This window comes from Corythoichthys intestinalis, chromosome 18 (genome assembly GCF_030265065.1).
Source record: "Corythoichthys intestinalis isolate RoL2023-P3 chromosome 18, ASM3026506v1, whole genome shotgun sequence".
Lineage (NCBI taxonomy): Eukaryota > Metazoa > Chordata > Actinopteri > Syngnathiformes > Syngnathidae > Corythoichthys > Corythoichthys intestinalis.
In genome coordinates, this window is record NC_080412.1 from 19,583,462 (window position 1) to 19,604,927 (window position 21,466).

Below are 21,466 nucleotides of genomic sequence, written 5' to 3' on the forward strand. Positions count from 1 at the left end.
ACTAAATTACTGCATACTCACTTGAATGTAACATACAGTGGGGCAAATAAGTATTTAGTCAACCATTAATTGTTCAAGTTCTGCCACTTGAAAATATTAGCGAGGCCTGTAATTGTCAACATGGGTAAACCTCAACCATGAGAGACAGAATGTGGAAAAAACACCCAGAAAATCACATTGTTTGATTTACTTTCAAATCATGGTGGAAAATAAGTATTTGGTTAATACCAAAAGTTCATCTCAATACTTTGTTATGTACCCTTTGTTGGCAATAATGGAGGCCAAACGTTTTCTGTAACTCTTCACAAGCTTTTTACACACTGTTGCTGGTATTTTGGCCCATTCATCCATGCAGATCTCCTCTAGAGCAGTGATGTTTTGGGGCTGTCGTTGGGCAACACGGACTTTCAACTCCTTCCACAGATTTTCTATGGGGTTGAGATCTGGAGACTGGCTAGGCCACTCCAGGACCTTGAAATGCTTCTTACGAAGCCACTCCTTTGTTGCCCTGGCTGTGTGTTTGAATCATTGTCATGCCTGAAAGACCCAGCCACGTCTCATCTTCAATGCCCTTGCTGATGGAAGGAGATTTTCACTCATCTGACCATAACACACATTCCCAGTCCTCTTCTGGATCATCCAAATGCTCTCTCGCGAACCGCAGACAGGCCTGGACGTGTACTGGCTTCAGCAGGGGGACACGTCTGACAGTGCAGGACTTGAGTCCCTGGCGGTGCATTGTGTTACTGATAGTTGCCATTGTTACTGTGTGCCCAGCTCTCTGTAGGTCATTCACTAGGTCCCCCTGTGTGGTTCTGGGAATTTTGCTCACCGTTTTTGTTATCATTTTGACGCCACAGGGTAAGATCTTGCATGGAACCCCAGATCGAGGGAGATTATCAGTGGTCTTGTATGTCTTCCATTTTCTAATAATTGCTCCCACAGTTGATTTCTTTACACCAAGCGTTTTACCTATTGCAGATTCAGTCTTCCCAGCCTGGTGCAGGTCTACAATTTTGTCTCTGGTGTCCTTTGACAGCTCTTTGGTCTTGGCCATAGTGGAGTTTGGAGTGTGACTGACTGAGCTTGTGGACAGGTGTCTTTTATACTGATAATGAGTTAAAACAGGTGCCATTAATACAGGTAACGAGTGGAGCCTCGTTAGACCTCGTTAGAAGAAGTTAGACCTCTTTGACAGCCAGAAATCTTGCTTGTTTGTAGGTGACCAAACACTTATTTTCCACTCTAATTTGGAAAAAAAATTCTAATAAAAATCAAACAATGTGACTTTCACCCCCCCCCTTCTGTCTCTCATGGTTGAGGTTTACCCATGTTGACAGTTACAGGCCTCTCTAATCTTTTTTCTTCTTTTTTAATTTTCGCACTCCTGCGATGCCATACGTTCTGCAATACCTGCCAGGGACAGTCTAAATTTAATCATTTTTTTGAACAACAATGATGAATTTTGCTATTCGAAAGGTATAGGTTTGGTATAATATTCAAACACCGCGCTGGCTCCTTTATTAATTTTCTTCGTCTTTGGTGGTAAATAGACCTCAGCCAACGTTGTTTGAGCTTTGTTATCGCCACCACATGGACATTTTTTTTGTGCACCACTGCAATGCATTGATATATACAGCTCTGGAGTGACCTTCGTCGTTGCCTCGTTCACTAAGCCCTCAAGGGTCGATCTCACCAAGTTCACTTCAGCTGTTTAAAGAAATGAAACGGCCCTATGATGGCGGTGGGTATTCCCCCGAGGGCAAGTACTGAGGGCAAGTGTGCGAGGGCGACTCAAACGGTTTTTGAAACACAACCCAGATTTCAAAATATACAGATTTCGTAGCATCGTCGTTTTATTTCTTAGTACTTCCCGATACTAATGATGTGATTTTAGTGCCATTTCGGTGCAACATTAGTGCAACACTAATTATTACCATGCAAAGATTAAGAAGGCTGCATCCCCAACCAACCAAGCCGCATTACAAGTAACAAGCTGTATGGTAATGTGAATAAGCAAAGTAGTGACGTCATTCTCAAGGGTGTGGGTTTCGAATGTGCAAAAGGACCACAAAAGCACACTTGGGTTGGACACATAAAAAAAAAAAAAAGCAAGCCATTTAAGGAGTCTTTGGTTCTCAAGTATCATTATGGAATGAGTCAGTGAGCAGCCACAGGGGTAAATGATTAGCTACTGTTAAAACAAAAAAATTGATTTGCAAGTACATGCTTTTCATTGGACAGCAACAATATTTTATAGTGCAAACCAAAGAAAAAAAACATTTTTTGGGGGGATGAAAAGAAAAGGTGGAGCTACTTTAGAGGGCCATTGAGCATTATTGGTGACATTGTAAAAAAATATCTGTTGGCACTGAAAAGCACTACATTGAGAAATAAAATGCACGCTAATATTTTTTTCTCCATCATAATGCATTTTCAAAGTCGGCCTTCAGATTTCCGTTTTATTTCCGTCCTTTTTTCAGCGCTAGTTCTTATTGTTATGACTTGAAAAACTATAGCTTTGTCCTTAGATAATCTTCTAGATTGTTTTTCGACGAGGCAATAAAATGAAAAGCTTTTCCCATAGAAATGAAGTGCGGTTAAGACTTGGGGTGAGGATGAGAGAACACTTTTCTTAAGTTGGCTTTGTCCAACTTTTATAAGCCTGCGGTGTATTGTGGTGGGGAAGCAGTCCAGCTTCAATATTATTGCACACAGCACAACAGCAACAACAACAGAGCGAAGGCCGACCGTGACCGCTGGAGTAGAGCTTTTAGGGATTAACCGCACCCCAAGAAAAAAAAAAGCATTTGGCTTGACGATATCTGCGCCGGTTTTCCGCTTGCTGAGCGGCGGCTGCCCTAATGATATGACCAAAGATTAGGAAAGTGGCATAGCGTGAAGCCTATCTGCACCTCTGAAAACGTTCTGCCGCTATTTACTCAATAGTTTAGTGTTATCTCACTGAGCCCGGCCGCCAAAAGATGGCGAGGTACATTCTGAAATGCTAATCAGCTACTCTGTGCTGCAGGTATCGGTGAAGGATCTCTTGGTTCTATTTTTAAATGGCAAACCACTATGGTCAACTTATGATCGCTATAGGAACCCCTGCCTGATTTCGTAAGAATAAAAAAAAAAAAAAAACAGTATAATCTGTCCGATTTCAATTCTGATCGTATGTTTTTTATCATTATAGATGCTTTTCAAAATGTTGAAAGCTTTTTCCCTACAAACTAATAAATCCTGTCACAATATGGGGAAATATTAATACCTGGCATGGTGGTAGGTTCTGTGGCTGTTCTGAAGGACAGGACGCCAGGCTCGGATCGACCCTTGGAATTGACCGCCACAATACGGACCTCGTACTCCGTATTCCAGTCCAGTCCATTCAGCACCACGTGCTCGCTTCCGTGTGGAATGCGGATCTCAGGTTTCCAGTCGGACACATGTTTCTAAGAAAGAAGAGGGCGACTATTATTTTCATTTGTTAAAAAAGGAAAAGAAGATGTTTTTTTTTTTTTTTTTTTACATGCTACCTTAAAGTCAAACCAATGCAATTCATTTCAACAGGAGGACTCGCTTTGAATGTTTATGTTTCAGCGTCACTGGGTTGAGTTGAGGGGGTAATGAACTAACATTCCATCAAAATGGATTGGATGTCTAGCGCCTCCAATGGCACTTAAACATGAGTATTCAATGCCAGCCATCCTTTCAATGGCAGGAAACTAGTTAAATACTATCAAATTAAACATGAGTGAAAAAAAATTACTTTTAGATTGTTATTTGGGCCTTCGCCACAGTTTTTATTCATTTTAAATATTTTATTAAAATTTTATTCATTTAAACAGTGGTACCTCAACTCACGAAATCAAGTGATTCTGGAATCAGTCACGTGAACTGAAAATTCTGTTAAGAACTTTAGACGCGTTTTCCATGTAAATGCCCTAATCAGTTCTAAGCCCCCAAAATTCAGACAAGACAAGAAACAATTACATGTTACCAGTGTTGTTAATCTTACTTTAAAAAGGTAATAAGTTAGTTACAAATTAGAAATTACTTACTTAATTACAAGTAATTGAGCTAGTAACTCAGTTACTTCATTGTAAGAGTAATTAGTTACTCACCAAAATAACTCGTTACTTTTCATGTTGAACACATAATTACGTTCTACATTCTGTAACATTTTTCACATCAAAGATGATTGTATGAAATGATCACCCTCCCCACCCGCCCATAAAAAACATAGGTCACACTTTTAACATTTTTTTCTTTTCTTTTTTTTTTATTTCACAGACACTGCTGGCCAAACGTATTGGCATCCCTGCAATTCTGTCAGATAATGCTCAATTTCTCTAATGATTGCAACTACAAATATTTTGGTAGTAATATCTTCATTTATTTTGCATGCAATTAATTAACACAAAAGAGAATGGAAAATTTTTTTTTAAATCATTATCATTTTACAAAAAACTCCAAAAATGGTCCGGACAAAACTATTGGCACCCTTTGAAAAATCATGTGATGCTTCTCTAATTTCTGTAATTAAAATTAATCAAAGTCCTGTCCTGTGTCCTTGTGTGTACCACATTGAGCATGGAGAAGAGAAAGAAGACCCAAGAACTGTCTGAGGACTTGCGAAGCAAAATTGTGAGGAAGCATGGGCAATCTCAAGGCGACAAGTCCATCTCCAAAGACCTGAATATTTCTCTGTGTACCGTGCGCAGTGTCATCAATAAGTGTAAAGGCAATGGCACTGCGGCTAACCTCTCTAGATGTGGAAGGAAAAGAAAAATTGACGATAGATTTCAGGGAATGCGGATGGTGCATTAAGAACCTTGACTAACATCCAAACAAGTTCAAGCTGTCCTGCAGTCCGAGGGCACAACAGTGTCAACCCCTACTACTCGTCGGCGTCTGAATGAAAAGGGACTCTGTGGTAGGATACCAAGGAAGACCCTACTTCTGACCCAGAGACATAAAAACACCAGGCTGGAGTTGTCCAAAACTTACATGAGAAAGCCAAGGTCAGATGAGACAAAAGTAGAGCTTTAGGGAAAAGGCATCAACGTAGAGTTTACAGGGGAAAAAAACGAGGCCTTCAAAGAAAAGAACACGGTCCCCACTGTCAAACATGGCTCACTAATGTTTTGGGGTTGCTTTGCCGCCCCTGGCACTGGACTGCTTGACCGTGTGTATGATATTATGAAGTCTGAAGACTACCAATGAATTTTGCAGTATTATGTAACCCAGTGTGATAAAGCTCGGTTTCCCTCAGTGGTCACGGGTCTTCCAGCAGGACAATGACCCAAAACACACTTCAAAAAGCACTAGAAAATGGTTTGAGAGAAAGCACTGGAGACTTCTAAAGTGGCCAGCAATGAGTCAAGACCTGACACCCATAGAACACCTGTGGAGGGATCTGAAAATGGCAGTTTGGAGAAGGCATCCTTCAAATCTCTGTTCATTCATAGTTTTGTTACCTTCAGTGAAAATTTACAATGTAAATACCGTAATTTCTGGACTATAAAGCGCACCTGATTATAAGCTGCACCGGCCAAAGTTCACAAAATATTAGAAATAAATCCACATATATCCTATACTTGACTGTAAGCCGCAGGTTCCCATATCTTAACATCGGATATTCACATAGATGTTACACAGAAATATTTGATTGATCAAAAATATATTTGGTAACCAGATAAACACGCATCAACATCACCAACACATGTAGTCTGAATGCTTAAAAACTAAAAAAAAACAGGTCACTACATTTACAAAGATATATAATCCACTTCACCTTGCTTTCTAAACTTGAAAAGGATGAAATCCTCTTAAAAACGGTTAACAGCTAGCGCTAAACCTTATATAGCAGCTTTGTTGTAGCATACTGTGGCAATAAAGTCAAGTCCCAGTTGAAAAGGGCTAATCAACACTAGCATCGACTTTTCTTGTCGTAGCAAATAGTGGATGCCCATCCATTTAAAATTGTTCTTTTGTAGCAGCATATAGTATCAGACGGAACCATATTGCTGAGTTTTTGAGTCAGTCTGACAAGCTTCTGGCATGCTTTATCGGTGCTAGTGTAGCAGCTGAAAGCAATGTCATAGCAAAGTTTGGAAAGCCTTTAAAAAAAACAAACAAAAAATTCATAAATAAGCCGCTTCCTTATAAAAGTCGCAGGGTAAATACGGCGAGAAAAAAGTAGCGTTTTATAATCTGGAAAAATACAGTAGTCATCAAAATAAAGAAAACACACGAATGAGAAGGTGTGTCCAAACTTTTGCCATGTACTGTATAAATGTATGATATAAAACTATAATCAATATTATCTCATTTGCTACCTAAAACGTATAAATACGTTCTATTTTTAATTATTTCAGTGTCCCAAAGACGTATTTATATGTCTACGTTTTTTTTTTCAAAGACGACATCTCTGGGTCGTGATTCAATTTAGCTCCAAAGCACAAAGCTGAAAATCCATTTTAAAGCAATAAAACTGGCCACTGGAGGGCAGTAGTGCATTTGGTAAGACTCGCAACCTGATTCAACGGCAACGAACGGCCAAGCCGCAAGGCTGGGCGCCGGCGGAAGATGACCGATAGGATGCCAGGCGGCGGACGACCGAGCAAAACAACCCGTGGGACGCCCGGGATGCCAGGCGCTGGATGACCGAGCAGAACGACCAGGACCACTAGTGCAGTGGACGATGTCTTTTTAGTCCGTGCTGCCCGCGAGCAGAGCCCGCAGAGACTCAAAAAAATTCATCTTTATGAGACAGACGGCGATGAGGGAAACGATTAACCGCCTGTCGCGGCCAGAACGGCGTCATCTTTCAGTAAAATATGTGTAAATAAATTGTTACCTTTCTATCAAAAGCTCTATTTGTCTTGTTGCTAATCTTATTTTGTAAAAGGAAAACATTATTCAGATGTTTGGGATGTAACTAAAGCAAAAAATAGCTGTGTATAAGTCAAAGTTATGTTTGAAATGTATGCTTTCACAAAAAGCTCAATTTCTCCGTTTTTTCATCAGAAATTGGAAAATTCCTCGAACTAAGCTATTTTCTAATGTTGATTTCTAAAGAATGGAACAAGATATGAACTGACTTTTTTTCTGCTGAAAGAAGAGAGTCTAATCTTTCTTTTGGTGGGTTCCATGTTTATATAGCAATAGAACAGAATTTTCTGTGGGCCTTGCCAAATCAGTCAAAATCCAGTAAAACGGCTGGGAGCGAAGAACCTTGCTCCGGTGAAAATAGCTGGGAGTGAATGAGTTAATTAAAAAAATAAAAATAAAGTTAGAACTAAGAATGGCGTTCACTCATTTTGTAATTTCAGCCACACTTGTACTCTACTCATTGTTAATATTGCGGCCTACATGACCCAAATTTCATGTCCGCATATATAGACGCCAGTTCATCATCAGACTAAGTTGTTAAAAATAACTAAAAATAGTCACTTGCCCTGTAAAGGTTACACAAATAAGACGGGACAGGCAAAAAAGAAAATCAGTGCAAATTGGAAATATGCGTGGAATATGGCAACACTGAAATACTTACAGGCTTGTATCGGACCAGGTAATGCTTAATTGGGGATCCGCCGTCATCCTGCTTGATCCAGTTGACCTTGAGAGTGTTGCCCTGATTTTGAACCATGGCCTCCAATTTGGGCGCGCTGGGTTCCCCTACGAAGAATAAGTGAGTGACCGTTTATGAAAGAGGTTGCTATCTGCCACTAAAAGATGCTGTTTTTTAGGCAACCACTACAGTGGAATGAAACCTTATTTAAAAAAAAAAAAAAAACATCTCAAGGCAATTTTAACAGTCGGACTTTGAGGGCATGCCGAGGCTCCTCATTAAAGGACGCATCCTGTGTGTAATGACCGCCGGGATTCCAACTAACGAGCCTCCGGGCGTCGAATGGACACGAGGCTCCATTAATGCTAAGGAAGTTCGTTTGCTTTGTTGTTTGTTGACAGTCTACGGTGGGAGACACTCATTAATTATGAATCAATGTATTGGCTCCACGGTCTCATCCTCACTTCAAATAACCTATATGGCAACCCTAAACCTCCCATGTAATCCATATTTGAAAGTTCGCCTCTGGCGTTTCATAAACAGACAATAGAAAATGGTTAGGAAATGAAATATTGGTGTTAGTGATTGAATTCCAAGTCTGTGCATTCCAGTTAGCGTGATGAGTGAGAGTTAAGAGAGGGAAGCACTTAACGAGGGATGTGGGCAGGCATTTTTTGTATGTGAGCTGTGTTGCGGTTAGGTCGTTTTGTTGTTGTTTTTCTCTACGGCTCGAACGCACAAAGAGAGATGGTAAGGGAAAGAGTAGTAGTAGAAGAAGAAACTAACATGCAGGCCCGTATCTCAGCCCATTTTACAAAACTAAATTGGAGAAAAGACTTGCACTTGTTTGTATAGACGTAGTGATGGACAGGATGTGATCATGTTGACACATGCATAAACAAAACTTAAAGAATAGAACAAAATAAAACAAGAAGTAGTAAAAGATAAATGAGGAGGCATCATCTTGCATGCAGCAGTAATGTCATTGGTCGTCTGATTAGAAAATAGACTGACGATAAATGGAAAGTCAGTACAGTACACGTACCGTATTTTCCGCACTATAAGGCGCACCTAAAAGCCTTCCTTTATCTCAAAAGCCGACAATAACCGCCTTCTAATCAGATGTGCATTAAATATGGATCAAGTTAATCATGACATAACATTCCTTTTAGTGTAGCGTCATCTAGTGCATGCATAAAGCTACTACAACTACAACAACGGGGTGACCCAAAAACACGTTTTTAACAATCCAATAAAACCAAGAGTTATTGATGAAAATATTTTATTCGTAGTAAAACAAGCCATTTAAGAAATAATTATGGAATTTTCATTTAAAAATTATGACCTTTAAATGGGGAACTCCTGCATGAATGCATTCTTGAAATCTGCATTGACCATGGGAATTTTTGCGTATTTGCAGACATGAGCAAGTGGCAGCAGCCCTGCGAGACAGTGACCTTGAGCAAGTAAACAATGTGCCATTTTAGTAACTATGGTGAAATCAGGATGAAATTCTCAGTACTCCAGCTCAGATGAGGAATCAATTAGGAATCTGAACAGCAGATTTCAAGAATGCATTTGTATGGAGGCAGATTTGTGTCTTAATTATTCAATCACAAAACAAAGTTGCTTCAATTAAAAAAAAAAAAAAATGTGTCTGCAAAAATAAATTTGAAGATCAAAAAATGCATATGAAAACTATTTTTCTTTGATTTTTTTATTGTCATTATTATTATTATTATTATTTTTTTTGATTGAAACAACTTTTTTGATTGAAGTAATGTTGTTTTGCGTTGGGGCCATATTTTTGCTAGGACATTTGTGTCTTTATTATTCAAACCCCAAAAATATTTTTGAAAATTTTTTTGAATGCGAAAAAATATTTGACACTCAAAAATTTGCATTTGAACACTTAATGTTTCCTTTTTTTGAGTTTGGGCCATATTATGGGGTAAGACATATGTGACTAAAATATTCAATCCCAAAAAAAGTTGCTTCAATCAAAAAAAAAAAAAAAAAAAAAAAATTCAACCAAAGAAAATTTTCATTTGAAAAAGATAATTGCCCTCCTTTAATTTTATTTATTTTTTAAAAATATTTTTATTTGAAATTCCTTTTTATTGAAGTTTCACTTTTTTGTATTGCAAAAAGTTTTGAACTACCTTTTTTTTTGACTGAAGAGGAAAAAGTTTTGAATGACCTTTTTGCTTGATTGAAGAGGAAAAATGTTCACTTCGCGCTACTGGTCAGACATGTTTGAGTGACAAGTGACTACGCCAATGGCGTAAGCCATTAAAGTATGATGAAGCAAGAATCACGGCCACTACCCGTCGGGCCCCAGCCGTCAGCTCAAGCCGAAAATGGCGCACCTAAGGCGGACGACTTCGCTGATTTTTTTTTATTTTTATTGAAGTGGCTTTTTTAAATTGAAAATATATATTTTGATTGAAGCAACTTTTTTTCTGATTTAGTAAAAATTCCATCATTGTTTCTTAATTGAAATGTTTTAAGGTTTTGATTCCTATTAATAAAATATTTTTTCTTCCATCACTCTTGGTTTTATTGGATTGCTTTTTTTTTTTTTTTATGGTCACCTCGTATATGGATCGATATCGGTTACTCATGGCATGACATTATCTTTAGCGCAGCTCCATCTAGTGGATGCATAACGCAATCCTAAAATAATATTATAATAATAATTTTAAAGCAACAAACAACTATAATAATTTTACAACAGGCCATTCGTTGAAGGTGCGTCTTATGTTTCGATGCACCTAATAGTGCAAAAAATACGGTAACAAGTAACCCCCCCACTTCAAACAGACTGGACGTCTACTAGTAATAACCTAATTTAAATTCATAGCACAAGGATGGAAAGAGCTAGATCAAGTGTTAAATACAGAAATTAAGTTGTTTAAAATTGGGATCATTACACAAATTTGAATTATAATTATGATGTAATAATAATGAAGTTATAATGAATAACTATTTTTAGTAACAAGAATAATTGGTTATTAACTGCTTTTGACAAAACAACAAACAAAATGAAAAACACCCATTTGTCAAGGTCACATTCTCTAAAACATTTACACCATGACAAATGTCTATGCAGTGGTGATCGCACTTTTACAAGAATGCGCAACGGCATTAATCTTTAATGTTAGTCGACAGAGAGAGCCATTTAGGCTTGAATTGTAGCCGCAGTAATGGGTTATGGCGGAAGTCGTTGGCATGAGCGATGTCTTAATAACGGATGTCGCGTTTAAAACGACTCGCGTCGAAAATGGCCTCGTCTTGGGAAATGTGCTCCTTAACTTTCATTCGTCTGCAAATAATAAGCAAAAGTTACCTTCTGTTGGCCGGCGATGTCGACATCATCAGCACCATGCAAGAGCCATATGTCAAAGTCACATGATGCACAGTCGCATGATTGGTCGAAGGGGTGTGTGTAAGGAGGCGGGAAGGGGGGTGGGAAGGGTACAAAGAGGAAATTTTTGGAAATGATGAAAATGTTAACATAATCAACATAAAAAAAAAACAATGTTTCACACATGTAATGAACACATACAAAAAGGAAATGAACAGATGTTTTTTTTGCAAGAGAAATAATAAAAGTGAGGGTTTAAAATGTTACTTAGAACAATGTGATGAAAGGTTTTAAGATGGCAACATTTACTCATATTTCATACGCGTACTTCTCTTATCTGTGCGCAAAATGGACGAGGTGTCAATCGTAATTGTGAAACCTGTTTATATTTACCATTACATTTTTTATTGTTTGTTTGAATATTCCGACCGTACCTCACTAATGGGTTTTTTTTCTACAATGACGCAGACAGAAAATGTGTTTGTCCTTGACACTTGAAAAAAAAAAAAAACAACATTCTGGAAGTCTAATCTACTCAAGTCAGTCCATAAAGAATAAATATTACAAGTGTGACAATGAGTTTTGTTGTGTTAAATGTGAATTAGCACACCATATGAAATTGTCAGATGAAAAAAAAGAAGTAGAAAGAATATATATATTTCATGTAGGGCTAAACGATACTGGGAAAAAAATGAAATTGCGATTTTTGGGGGTTTGCGATATATTGCGAAATTAAAACTATAAGAATTTTCACCAGAGTTGAATAGCTCTGTTTGGGAAGACTTTGGTTGACAATGACCACATTGTATTCATTAGAGATGATCCGATCACATGATCGGAAATCGGGCCGATGGCGTCATTTTTCAGAGGAGTGGAATCGGGTGAAAAAGATCGGGATTTGATTTAAAAAATATATGTTTGTCTGCTTCATGCTTCTATTGCCTCTCACGCTTCCACCTGAAAAGCAGTGCGACCAAACTCTTTTCTTGGTCACCAGTGCAGATGGCGTTTGGTACTTAAAGTTAACGATGATTGACAGGTTTGAAGCTTTGATCTGGCCAGAGACGCCTCGGTAGCTCTACGATCAGAGGCACAAATATCATAATCATCGTTAAGCTTGGTACACAGTCTGAAGTGTTCTGTGGGAACTCATTCATTGTGTAAGTGAGAGGCTGTTCTCGCCAGCATGAGCAAAAGTACAAAAAAAAAAAAAAAAATCTTTTTTCGGTATCGGATCGGGACTTGGTATCGGCAGATTCTCAAAATCAGGTGACTTGGACTTGGGTGCAAAAATATGTGATCGGGACATCCCTAGTATTAATGTAATATAGTTTAATCCAAGCTAAGGGGGTTTATCTGTGAATGATGAAGATTGGCATACATAAATGGGATCCAGGAAACCATGGCTCTGCACAATTGCTGCTTTTAAACAATCACACGTCCTGCGATAGAACTATTGCTCATGCGCACATTGCGATGGCGATATTGGGCAGGCCTAATTTCTTTTCTTTTTTTGTTTTTTTTTTGTTTTTTTTTTGTTTCACTATCTAATATCTTCTTTTGAATGTGCTTCCTTTCTCTCTCTCCCCCTAAAACACTAACCCAGGGGCCCTCAAACTATTCCAAATCAGACTGCAGTGGGTGCTGGATATATTTCCAACAAAACAGGACGACACCTTTGCACTAATCTGGTGTCTTACAAGTGTAATGAGTTGATTGTAGTCAGGTGCTGCTTGTTTTATCTGAAACGTCAATGGGTAAACTGTCTGTGCTTAATTTGTAGGAACAAAAACCGGAAGCCCTTGAGGACCGGTTTGGACACCCCTGCTGTAAAGCTTTTTTCTCTGAAAAATCAACAATACAAAACAACCAATATGGGAGTACACCAAACTCCCATGTGGCACATTAAAACTGTTCAGCCTATAAAGACATACAAATTCCCATATTTTGTATCTGGCACTCAGCTGAACTGGATATTCATTAAAAAAAAAAAGAAATAAAAAAGAAATTAAAAAGTGTTAGAGAAATGTTACATATATTGAGGTTGTTCATTTATTGGCTTGATTTCCAATCCAAATGTTTGCAGCCCTTCAAGCAAAAATGGATTAGACATCGACTACAGATGAACTCATTCAAAGTCAAAGCAGAAAGATTAAAAAAGCCACAGGATTGGTTAATGATCCCTTTGTTTTCAGCTCTTCCAAATTTATATTGAAAAAAAAAAAAAAAAAAAAAAAATCCTTTGAAGCAGAATTCTAGGATTAGCTTGTACTTTTTAGTTGCATCCAAATACATCAATAGTGTTGTTGTCTCTGCTCCAGCTTTTACCAAAATCGGTTGCCCGTTTACGACCACAAACATCATCATTATCATCATCGTTAGTTTATGCCATCTGCTAGACTGCAGTACCCTTGAATTATGACTTTTGTTTCTCTCCTATTATGATCCAATTCACTTGGAACTGAATATTTGCGTGGGGATGCTTTGCTCTCCCATGATCACTTCCTGGTAATTTGGGGGCATTTTCGGGTCACTTCTTAGAGCACTTTCACAATAGACCAAGACGACCAGTGTCCAGTTGGCGAGCTACCTCGCAACACCAATTGCAAATGACTTGTTAAAAAGGTTCAGTATTCACACTCCGCCAAACGAAATTTCCCAGTAGCATCACATGGAAGAAAAGGCGCACTCATTGCTCACTCACCGCTTGTATTCACAATCGAAGCAGGGTGCGCTTACAGTTTTTCTCAATTGCTTTGGTATACTTCTCAGATCAGAACTGAAATTCTCTAAACTACTTGTTCTATCCTCATAACATCATATCACTAGTGCAGATCAAAAAAGCAGTGTCTCATTTCTTTGAGCAAGTTGCAGATGTTTTTGTTTAGCACAATGTCACTTACAGCTACAAATCAAATCAAAAACGTTGGCGTAATTATTGACTCAGACCTAAAATTTGATAGCCATCTTAAGTCCGTCACTAAATCTGCTTATTACCACCTAAAAATATAGCCAGAATTAAGGGGCTTCTGACTCAACAAGACATGAAAAAACTTATGCATGCATTCATTTTCAGCAGATTGGACTATTGCAAAGGTATATTTACAGATCTTAATAAAAAATCAGTCAGGAACCTGCAGCTAGTACAGAATGCTGCAGCCAGAGTCCTCAAAAATACAAGAAAACTGGACCACATTACACCGGTTTTGAAATCGTTACACTGGCTAACAGTGAGTCAAAAGATAGACTATAAAATACTACTGCTCTTCTACAAAACACTTAATGGCCTTGGACCAAAATACATGCTTGATTTGTTAGATTTCTATGAAACATCTAGACCCCTAAGGTCGTTTGGAACCGGTCTCCTGTTTGTTCCAAGAACAAGAACTAAGCAGGGTGAGGCAGCATTTAGTTATTATGCTCCTTCCCTTCTGGAACAAGTTACCTGAAGGTCTGAAGTATGCTCAAACTGTTAGCTCCATTAAATCAGGGCTAAAAACGCTTTAGTTTAGCACTGCATATCCATAACTGTCTATATATTTCAATCTATTTGCTTTCTATTCCTCTTGTGCTTATCTCCATTGCTGATTTCAATTATTAGCAGCAGTAGTAGTAGTAGTAGTAGTATTTGTTTTATTTATTTTTTTATTTTTTTAATTGTATTTGTGATTAAATGTGATTTTTATGTATAATTTTCAACGCTGTATAGCAAGAGAGGACATCCATTGTGACGTGGATGAAAATCGGTGGCCCAACAGGGAGGAATGTCAAGATGTGTAGAAGAATGGGGGGGAAATCCTGACATGTAGCACTCAAAGTTTAGTCATGCCGATTGTCTTATGTTCACATTTCTAATTTTCCTTTTTTTATTTATTTATTTTTTTTGGTGATACCCAGTGCTATCTTTTGTTTTCTGTATCGCAGTGACATGGTCTGTCAAGAAATTGTAAAAACAGTAAAAGTGCAAATTGAATCTTGTCCAGTCTCTTGCAATCAACCTCCCACACACAAAGATTTTCATCAGAACTTACGTAAACTATCTTCAGCATCAGAGCCTTCCACCAGAGTAACTGTTCAATTGAGAGCATAACTAAGCAATTTTACCGTCTTGTCTGTACACAATGAAACAAGGACTTGTCATTCTGACAGCACTGCCATGTTCATTTGGACACAGAAATGTTATTTTAATTTTGAGTATTTTATTATGTATTTTGCACACAAAGATGGCTTTTAGAGGTAATCCATGTTATTTTGCTACTTGTGCGACATGTGAGGGTTGAACAAGCAGTTTTAAGACTTTCAATTCTGATCTGAGAAACGTACCAAAGCAATTGAGAAAAACTGTAAAGCGGACCGAGACCCACTATTTTTTTTTTGTTTTTGTTTGATTGGTCCGAACTAGAGTTCCATTGCGCTTTCACATTTACAAAACGAAGCGGACTATCTGAGAAAGGACCAAACAGTGCTAGTGTGAAAGTGCCCTTAGTTAACTTAGCTGCCATTGACAGCGCTAGCAGTCCAGTCCAATTGAACTGAGAAGGGTGAATGAACAGTTTAATTAAAATGAAGGACTTCACTTGTAAATAGTAGGTAGTAAATTTTGAGTTACTTCCTTAGCAATTTTAAAGTACTTTGGTGTCACCTGTTGTACATTTTGGGCCATTCCACTCCTTGTATATCTTTTCCTGTTGATTTTACGGCATTTCCGGATGACTTCCTGGTAATACTAGGTCATTTGGCAAAAACTTTGTGTGCCCTGATTACCCGATTTCTTTTTATGTATGAAAGATATATATGAATTGGATAAAAACATATAAATCCATAAATTTTAAAATCTGAAATGCTTTTGCCATTGGAAATTAATAGGGCTCCTCCCCTCTCGTTTTTTGCCTCAACCGAGGGGCGAAATGGAAAAAGTGCTTGGGTCACGTGAATTTTTGGAACGCTTCAGAATCGGTCAAAGTGCGTGGGCTGTGCTGTGTGCCGAAAAAGTGGGCGGGTGAAAAAATATGGATAATATATGTGGGGAGCTTTGCTTTGCGACATATCGTAATATAGTGACATGTGAAAAGCCACCTCATGAAAGAGTATCAACTTTTTTCCGATATTTTAGTGCTTTACAAATTCAGGCGTTTTTATTACTGGTTTTTCCATTGCGAAATTTCCATTTTGCGAATTACTAAGGGTAATGAAAACGTGGCTAATGATGCGCTGTAGTTGCTTCTAGACGTGCAACGGAGCTCAGCAGTTTCCTCTCGTGTCTGTGTGTCAACAAAGAACTGAGAAAATAACCATCAATTTAACCTCCTGATGGAAAAAAAGAGGGAAAATGTTATTGTTGTTATTTAGAGGACACACTTGGTGACTAATTAGGACACAGCGATGATCAATTAGAGGATCGTTGATTGTTAGACGTCCAGTCATGTGGTTCTTTTCAACCTTTTGCCTGTGATTAAAATGAGTTATCACTAGTAAAGATTAAATCCATTTGAACTGGGAGGGTGGCTGCCAACCCTCCCACTTCAAATGAATTGGACGTCTATTGCAATCAATGACAGCCAATGGGTTAACAAGAAACAAAGTCAAATGTCATTTGAATTTTCAATCTCCTATCCTTCCTTATACCCACCTCTTACATGCGCAACACTTGTTAAATTCTGTAATTTATTTAACCTGTTGCTTATGTTCTTATTTTTTCCCAACTTTGCCCATTCATCCACTCTCGTTTCCCTTTTCCACCAAAGGAGTTGCGAAACCGATAGTGACTGCTGTTCGGGTTCTTCTTACCCCGTATGTGTGACTGTCATTATTGTTTTCTTAGTGAATTTCCACATTAATAAAGTCTGACCATGCAATTCATTCATTCATCTTCTGAATCTCTTATCATCACGAGTAGGACTGCAACTAATGATTACTTTCTTAATCAATTTATCGGACAATTAATTAAACGATTAATTGGATAAATGTCACTTTTTCCCAATTACTTTCACAATTTAACGTGAAGTCGTTTTAGGCATATTGTAAGTAACAATGAAGAAAAAAATGGATCACTATTTACTTCAAAAATAATATTTTATACAAATACATGACTGTAGGCTACAACTGTATGGTTTCAAGTACGTAAAACTTTATTTTATTTTAATAAAGGTTCTAAGTATAAAACAAAAGCAAACTGACAGACTGTAATGAATCAGTTATGTTTATTAAGCAGTTGTTCATAAATACATACAATCCAAATCCTTTTTCAAAGCACACGCTCTTGTATGACAATTTATTGTTTGAATGGGAGTTTGTGTTGAAAAGGAGACTCAGTCTAAGCTGTTCTATGAATAGGTTTATGTGTGTGGTTTCTTTGTCAAAAGAAGTGAGACAACTTTATAATTAACAATAACTCATGTGCTAATATGCTTCTCCAAAACACAATACAAATGGACATTAGACGCTGATTAGCATAATCGCTAACTAGCTTAGTGCTCCATGCTAAGTAGTAATGTCTCATCAACAAAAATACAAACAACTGAGTTGGCTTCATTTACTCACCTCTGACAGAGGCACACTGGATCTAACAGCACAAAACACAATCTAACTCTCGACACCTTGTAATATTATCTATTCAGCAACCCAACCAGAGTGTAGCAGTGAACTCTCTCTCTCTATTTCTCTAATCACTAGCACGCGCGCGCAGCCTCTCACTACACACATACAAGGACCCATATGGGATTGCTCATAGCTGCCAACAAAAATTGATTATCAAATTCATTGGCAACCAAGTTATTAATCGATTTTAATTGATTAGTTGTTGCAGCCTTACTCACAAAGGTGGCGGGGGTCCTGGAGACTATCCCAGCTATCAACGGGCAGAAGGCAAGGTACACTCTTAACTGGTTGCCAGCCAGTCGCAGGGCACATAGTGAGAAACAACCATTCACGCACATACTCACACCTACGGACAATTTGGAGTGTTCAATAAGCCTACCATGCATGTGTTTGGGGTATGGGAGGAAGCTGGATTACGTGGAGGGAACCCATGCAGTCATGGGGAGAACATGCAAACTAGGCCTGAACGATATATCGTTTAAACATCGCCATCGCGATGTGCGCATGTGCAATAGTCCCATCGCAAGGACGTGCGATAGTTTTTTAATTTCATTTTTTTTAATCCACAAACGTTTGTTTTGAGGAAGGAGAGGGGAAAAAAAGCGCACAGTTTCTCTTTCTCTCCAGCAAGTCATCGGCTCCTCCCCCTCCCCCTGCAACAGCGGAGTGGAGGGAGGAGGGGCCGAACAGCAGAGCGGAGGGAGGAGGGCCCGTTCTCAAAGTGAAAGCAAGCAATCAACACGTTGGAGGAGCAAGGAAGACTGTATCCAAAAGGAGTTTTGGAAGTATTTTGGCAAGAACAAGACTATAAGGGACAAAAAACAGCCCTGTCGACAGTGCCTCGCCATGGTTGCCTCAACAAGAAGTAATCTGTCAAACATGTGGGACCATTTAAAACGCAGGTATCTATGCATTCCTGCTACGAGCTCCCCATCAGAGGCTTTTTAGCACAGGTGGGAACATTGTTAAATGCCAACGTTCTTGTCTCAAGCCTGCTATAGTGGATAAACTAATAGTCTTGGCCAAAAACCTATGAGACCCAGTTGAGAATTGCTGAGCAAGGAAGGTGGACGATATGCAGACAAATACATAACACAGCTGAAGGAATGTCTTTTCTTCTTTTAATGTGACAGCTATCAGGAAGGCAGGAAATTTGGGAGTTAAAATGGTTCTGTTATTCATCACAGTTATTTGCAGTTATTCAGTTCAATTATTTACAAGTTCAATTGAGTTTGTTTCTTTTATATTTAAATTTATTGTAAACCGTATTTTTCAAATAACTATATATAGTGCAGCTGCACATAAAGTTTTGATACTTAATATTTTTGTTGAAATATTTTTACAACTTTGTTGCCGTTTTGCAGTTTTATATTGTTATATTTTGTGTAAACAACTCAGGGGACTAATGCACTTGCACTTTTATTAGTCAGATTTAATATTTAAGTTCAAATATGTTGACAACTTTGTTGTTTAACTGAGGTTTTTATGTATTGTTATAGTTTGTGAACTCTTTTGTCATATTTAATATTTTTGTTCAAATATGTTGACAACTTTGTTGTTTTACTGAGGTTTTTATTTATTGTTATAGTTTGTGAACAACTTTTATTTGTCATATTTAATATTTTTGTTCAAATATGTTGACAACTTTGTTGTTATTTTACAGAAGTTTTTATTTATTGTTATATTTTGTCAAAAACTTAGGGGACTAATGCACCTGCTCTTTTATTTATCATTTAATGTATTTGCTGCTGTTGAAGTGTAAAATATTGTATTCAATAAATGATCTATTTTGTGCAGACATGACTTCCTGGATACCATCATACAGAAATCTTCATCATTCACAAATTAAACGGTATTATATGAATACACTGTGGTCACGGTGTGTTATGTAAAGTATTTCCAAACAGCTATTCAAGTCATTTAGTGAAAATTTCTTTAAAAAAGATAGATCTTTTTTTTTTTTAATATCGCAATATAATATCGCAATATATTGCAAACCTAAAAAAAATCGCAACAATAGTTTTTTCCAATATCGTTCAGGCCTAATGCAAACTCCAGAAAGGGAAACCGGCGCATGGATTGAACCAACAATCTAAGAGGTAGACATGCTAACCACTCTTCCACCTTGCCGCTGACCACACCATAGAAATAAAAAATCCACAATTTAGCTCGCAGTTTTGTTAATTAACAATATTTGAACATGGCATTGTGAGTCTGTAACATTCCAGTTAGATATGTCGTTACTACTAATCCAATCACTTTTAATAAATGTCACACAAAATTGACTAATTCACCTATAGATGAGATGGCTCAGCACACCAACAGCAAGCAAACTTGCAGAACAACGACAACCAACACACTGCAACAATTGGTGGCATACTCACTAAGCGCCATACTGGTGGTGACAATAATGGGAGGAACCTCTGATGAAGCTGAAAGATGGTAGGAACATATTGATTGCTTTGTGCATTTTGCAATTGAGAATGACTTAAAAGGATTTTCTATGAGCGCTAAAAAGCGTAAAGATTTTCAGGAGTCGGGCTCTTTAAGCATAATCCTTACGGGGGAGATTTAAATGCAAACACGTCCCAGCCTTTAACATTACAACCAGTAAGTACCTCATTGATTTCCTTATGATAATACACCTCGGTTCCCAGTTGCGGGAACCTCATTTAAAGATCTCGCTCGACACTAATGAGCTGAATTTGCAATTTACTGGCAGACAGGAAAAGATGTTAAGGAGGAAAACTGAACAGACAGGACAGAGGAAACTTCCATGTGAATGAAAGTAAGGTGAGAGGTCCGACTGAAAAGATTTGGAAAGCGCCGAACACGAACAAAAAGAGAGACAATGAAAATTAGAATTGAGAAAAGTCACAAATGAGGACAATGACTCAGTGCCGCCAGAGGGTTTTTAACAGCATTACTGTGAAGTGGTGGGAAAACCTCATAAAGCAAGAGCAAGGTGTCGACAGGTCTATAGGAGGAACAAACGTATGGAGGCCTGGTATGGATTTAAAACAGAGAGTCCGAGATTTATTTATGAGCCCTTCTGAAGGAGGCCTTGGAAACTCAGTCAAGGATCAATATGTTAAAAGAACTGTGTTTCAGTGTATGTACTGTGAGCTTTAGATACAGTGTGCATATGGTTTTGGTCTGAGTTACACAATGTATCAGTTTTGCCCAGTCTGTCTGTTCTTATTGTGCAGAATAATAATAAAATATTTATAAAAATTAAATTACCGCATACTTAAATGTAAAAGTGATTGCTACCATGGCTGCTTAACTCAATGTCTGCCATTGACAAAACTTGATGTCCTATTCATTTGGAGGGTTGGCAGCCAACCACTTCAAATGAGTTGGACATCAACTAGAGATTAACTCATTTAAATTCACAGCAGAAGGATGACTGAACGCCACACGATTGGACGCCTATCATCATCTTGGGAAGAGCGACAAAGGCTGCTTTTTTACGGCGCAGTGCCTAGCTGGCAGCAGTCTTGGCCCTTAATCCCACAGAGTCCGTCACAGCTCTGTTCCGATCAGTTGCAGACCACTTGCGTGCAGGCTGCGTTGCCCCATGCCCACTGCAAACGTCTCTCATTCGCAGAGGTGGGTAGTAACGCGTTACATTTACTTGAGTAATTTTTAGAGAAAAATGTACTTCTCAGAATAGGTTTTCTAAGCCGTACTTTTTACTTTTACTTGAGTAGATTTGTGAAGAACCACTCCTCTTACTCCGCTACTTTGAGCTACACTAAAGTAGTCATTACATTTTTCTTCTTTACACATATTAGATTTTACTTTTTTTCCCCGTTTTCTTTTTGCCAGAGACGCCAACAGTACCGCTACCAGTTTCACAGATGAGATGTCACAACTATGGCTGCAACGATTAATCGATTAACTCACATAATTCGATTAGAAAG

General features: G+C 38.1%; 1 protein-coding gene across 8 annotated transcripts in view; it reads right to left on the reverse strand.

Annotated features, from left to right (window-relative positions):
- Positions 1-21,466, reverse strand: part of ncam1a (neural cell adhesion molecule 1a) — a 399,099-nt gene that overhangs the window by 33,102 nt on the left and 344,531 nt on the right. For 4 of the 8 annotated variants that reach the window (XM_057820264.1, XM_057820265.1, XM_057820268.1 and 1 more), the window contains 3 exons: positions 19,925-19,972; positions 7,559-7,683; positions 3,272-3,452 (listed from right to left, as the gene is read on the reverse strand). In XM_057820264.1, coding sequence (XP_057676247.1) covers positions 3,272-3,452; positions 7,559-7,683; positions 19,925-19,972 — 354 coding nt within the window. The remainder of the gene's footprint in view (positions 1-3,271; positions 3,453-7,558; positions 7,684-19,924; positions 19,973-21,466) is intronic. The other 4 variants (XM_057820266.1, XM_057820267.1, XM_057820271.1 and 1 more) reach the window with 1 other exon arrangement.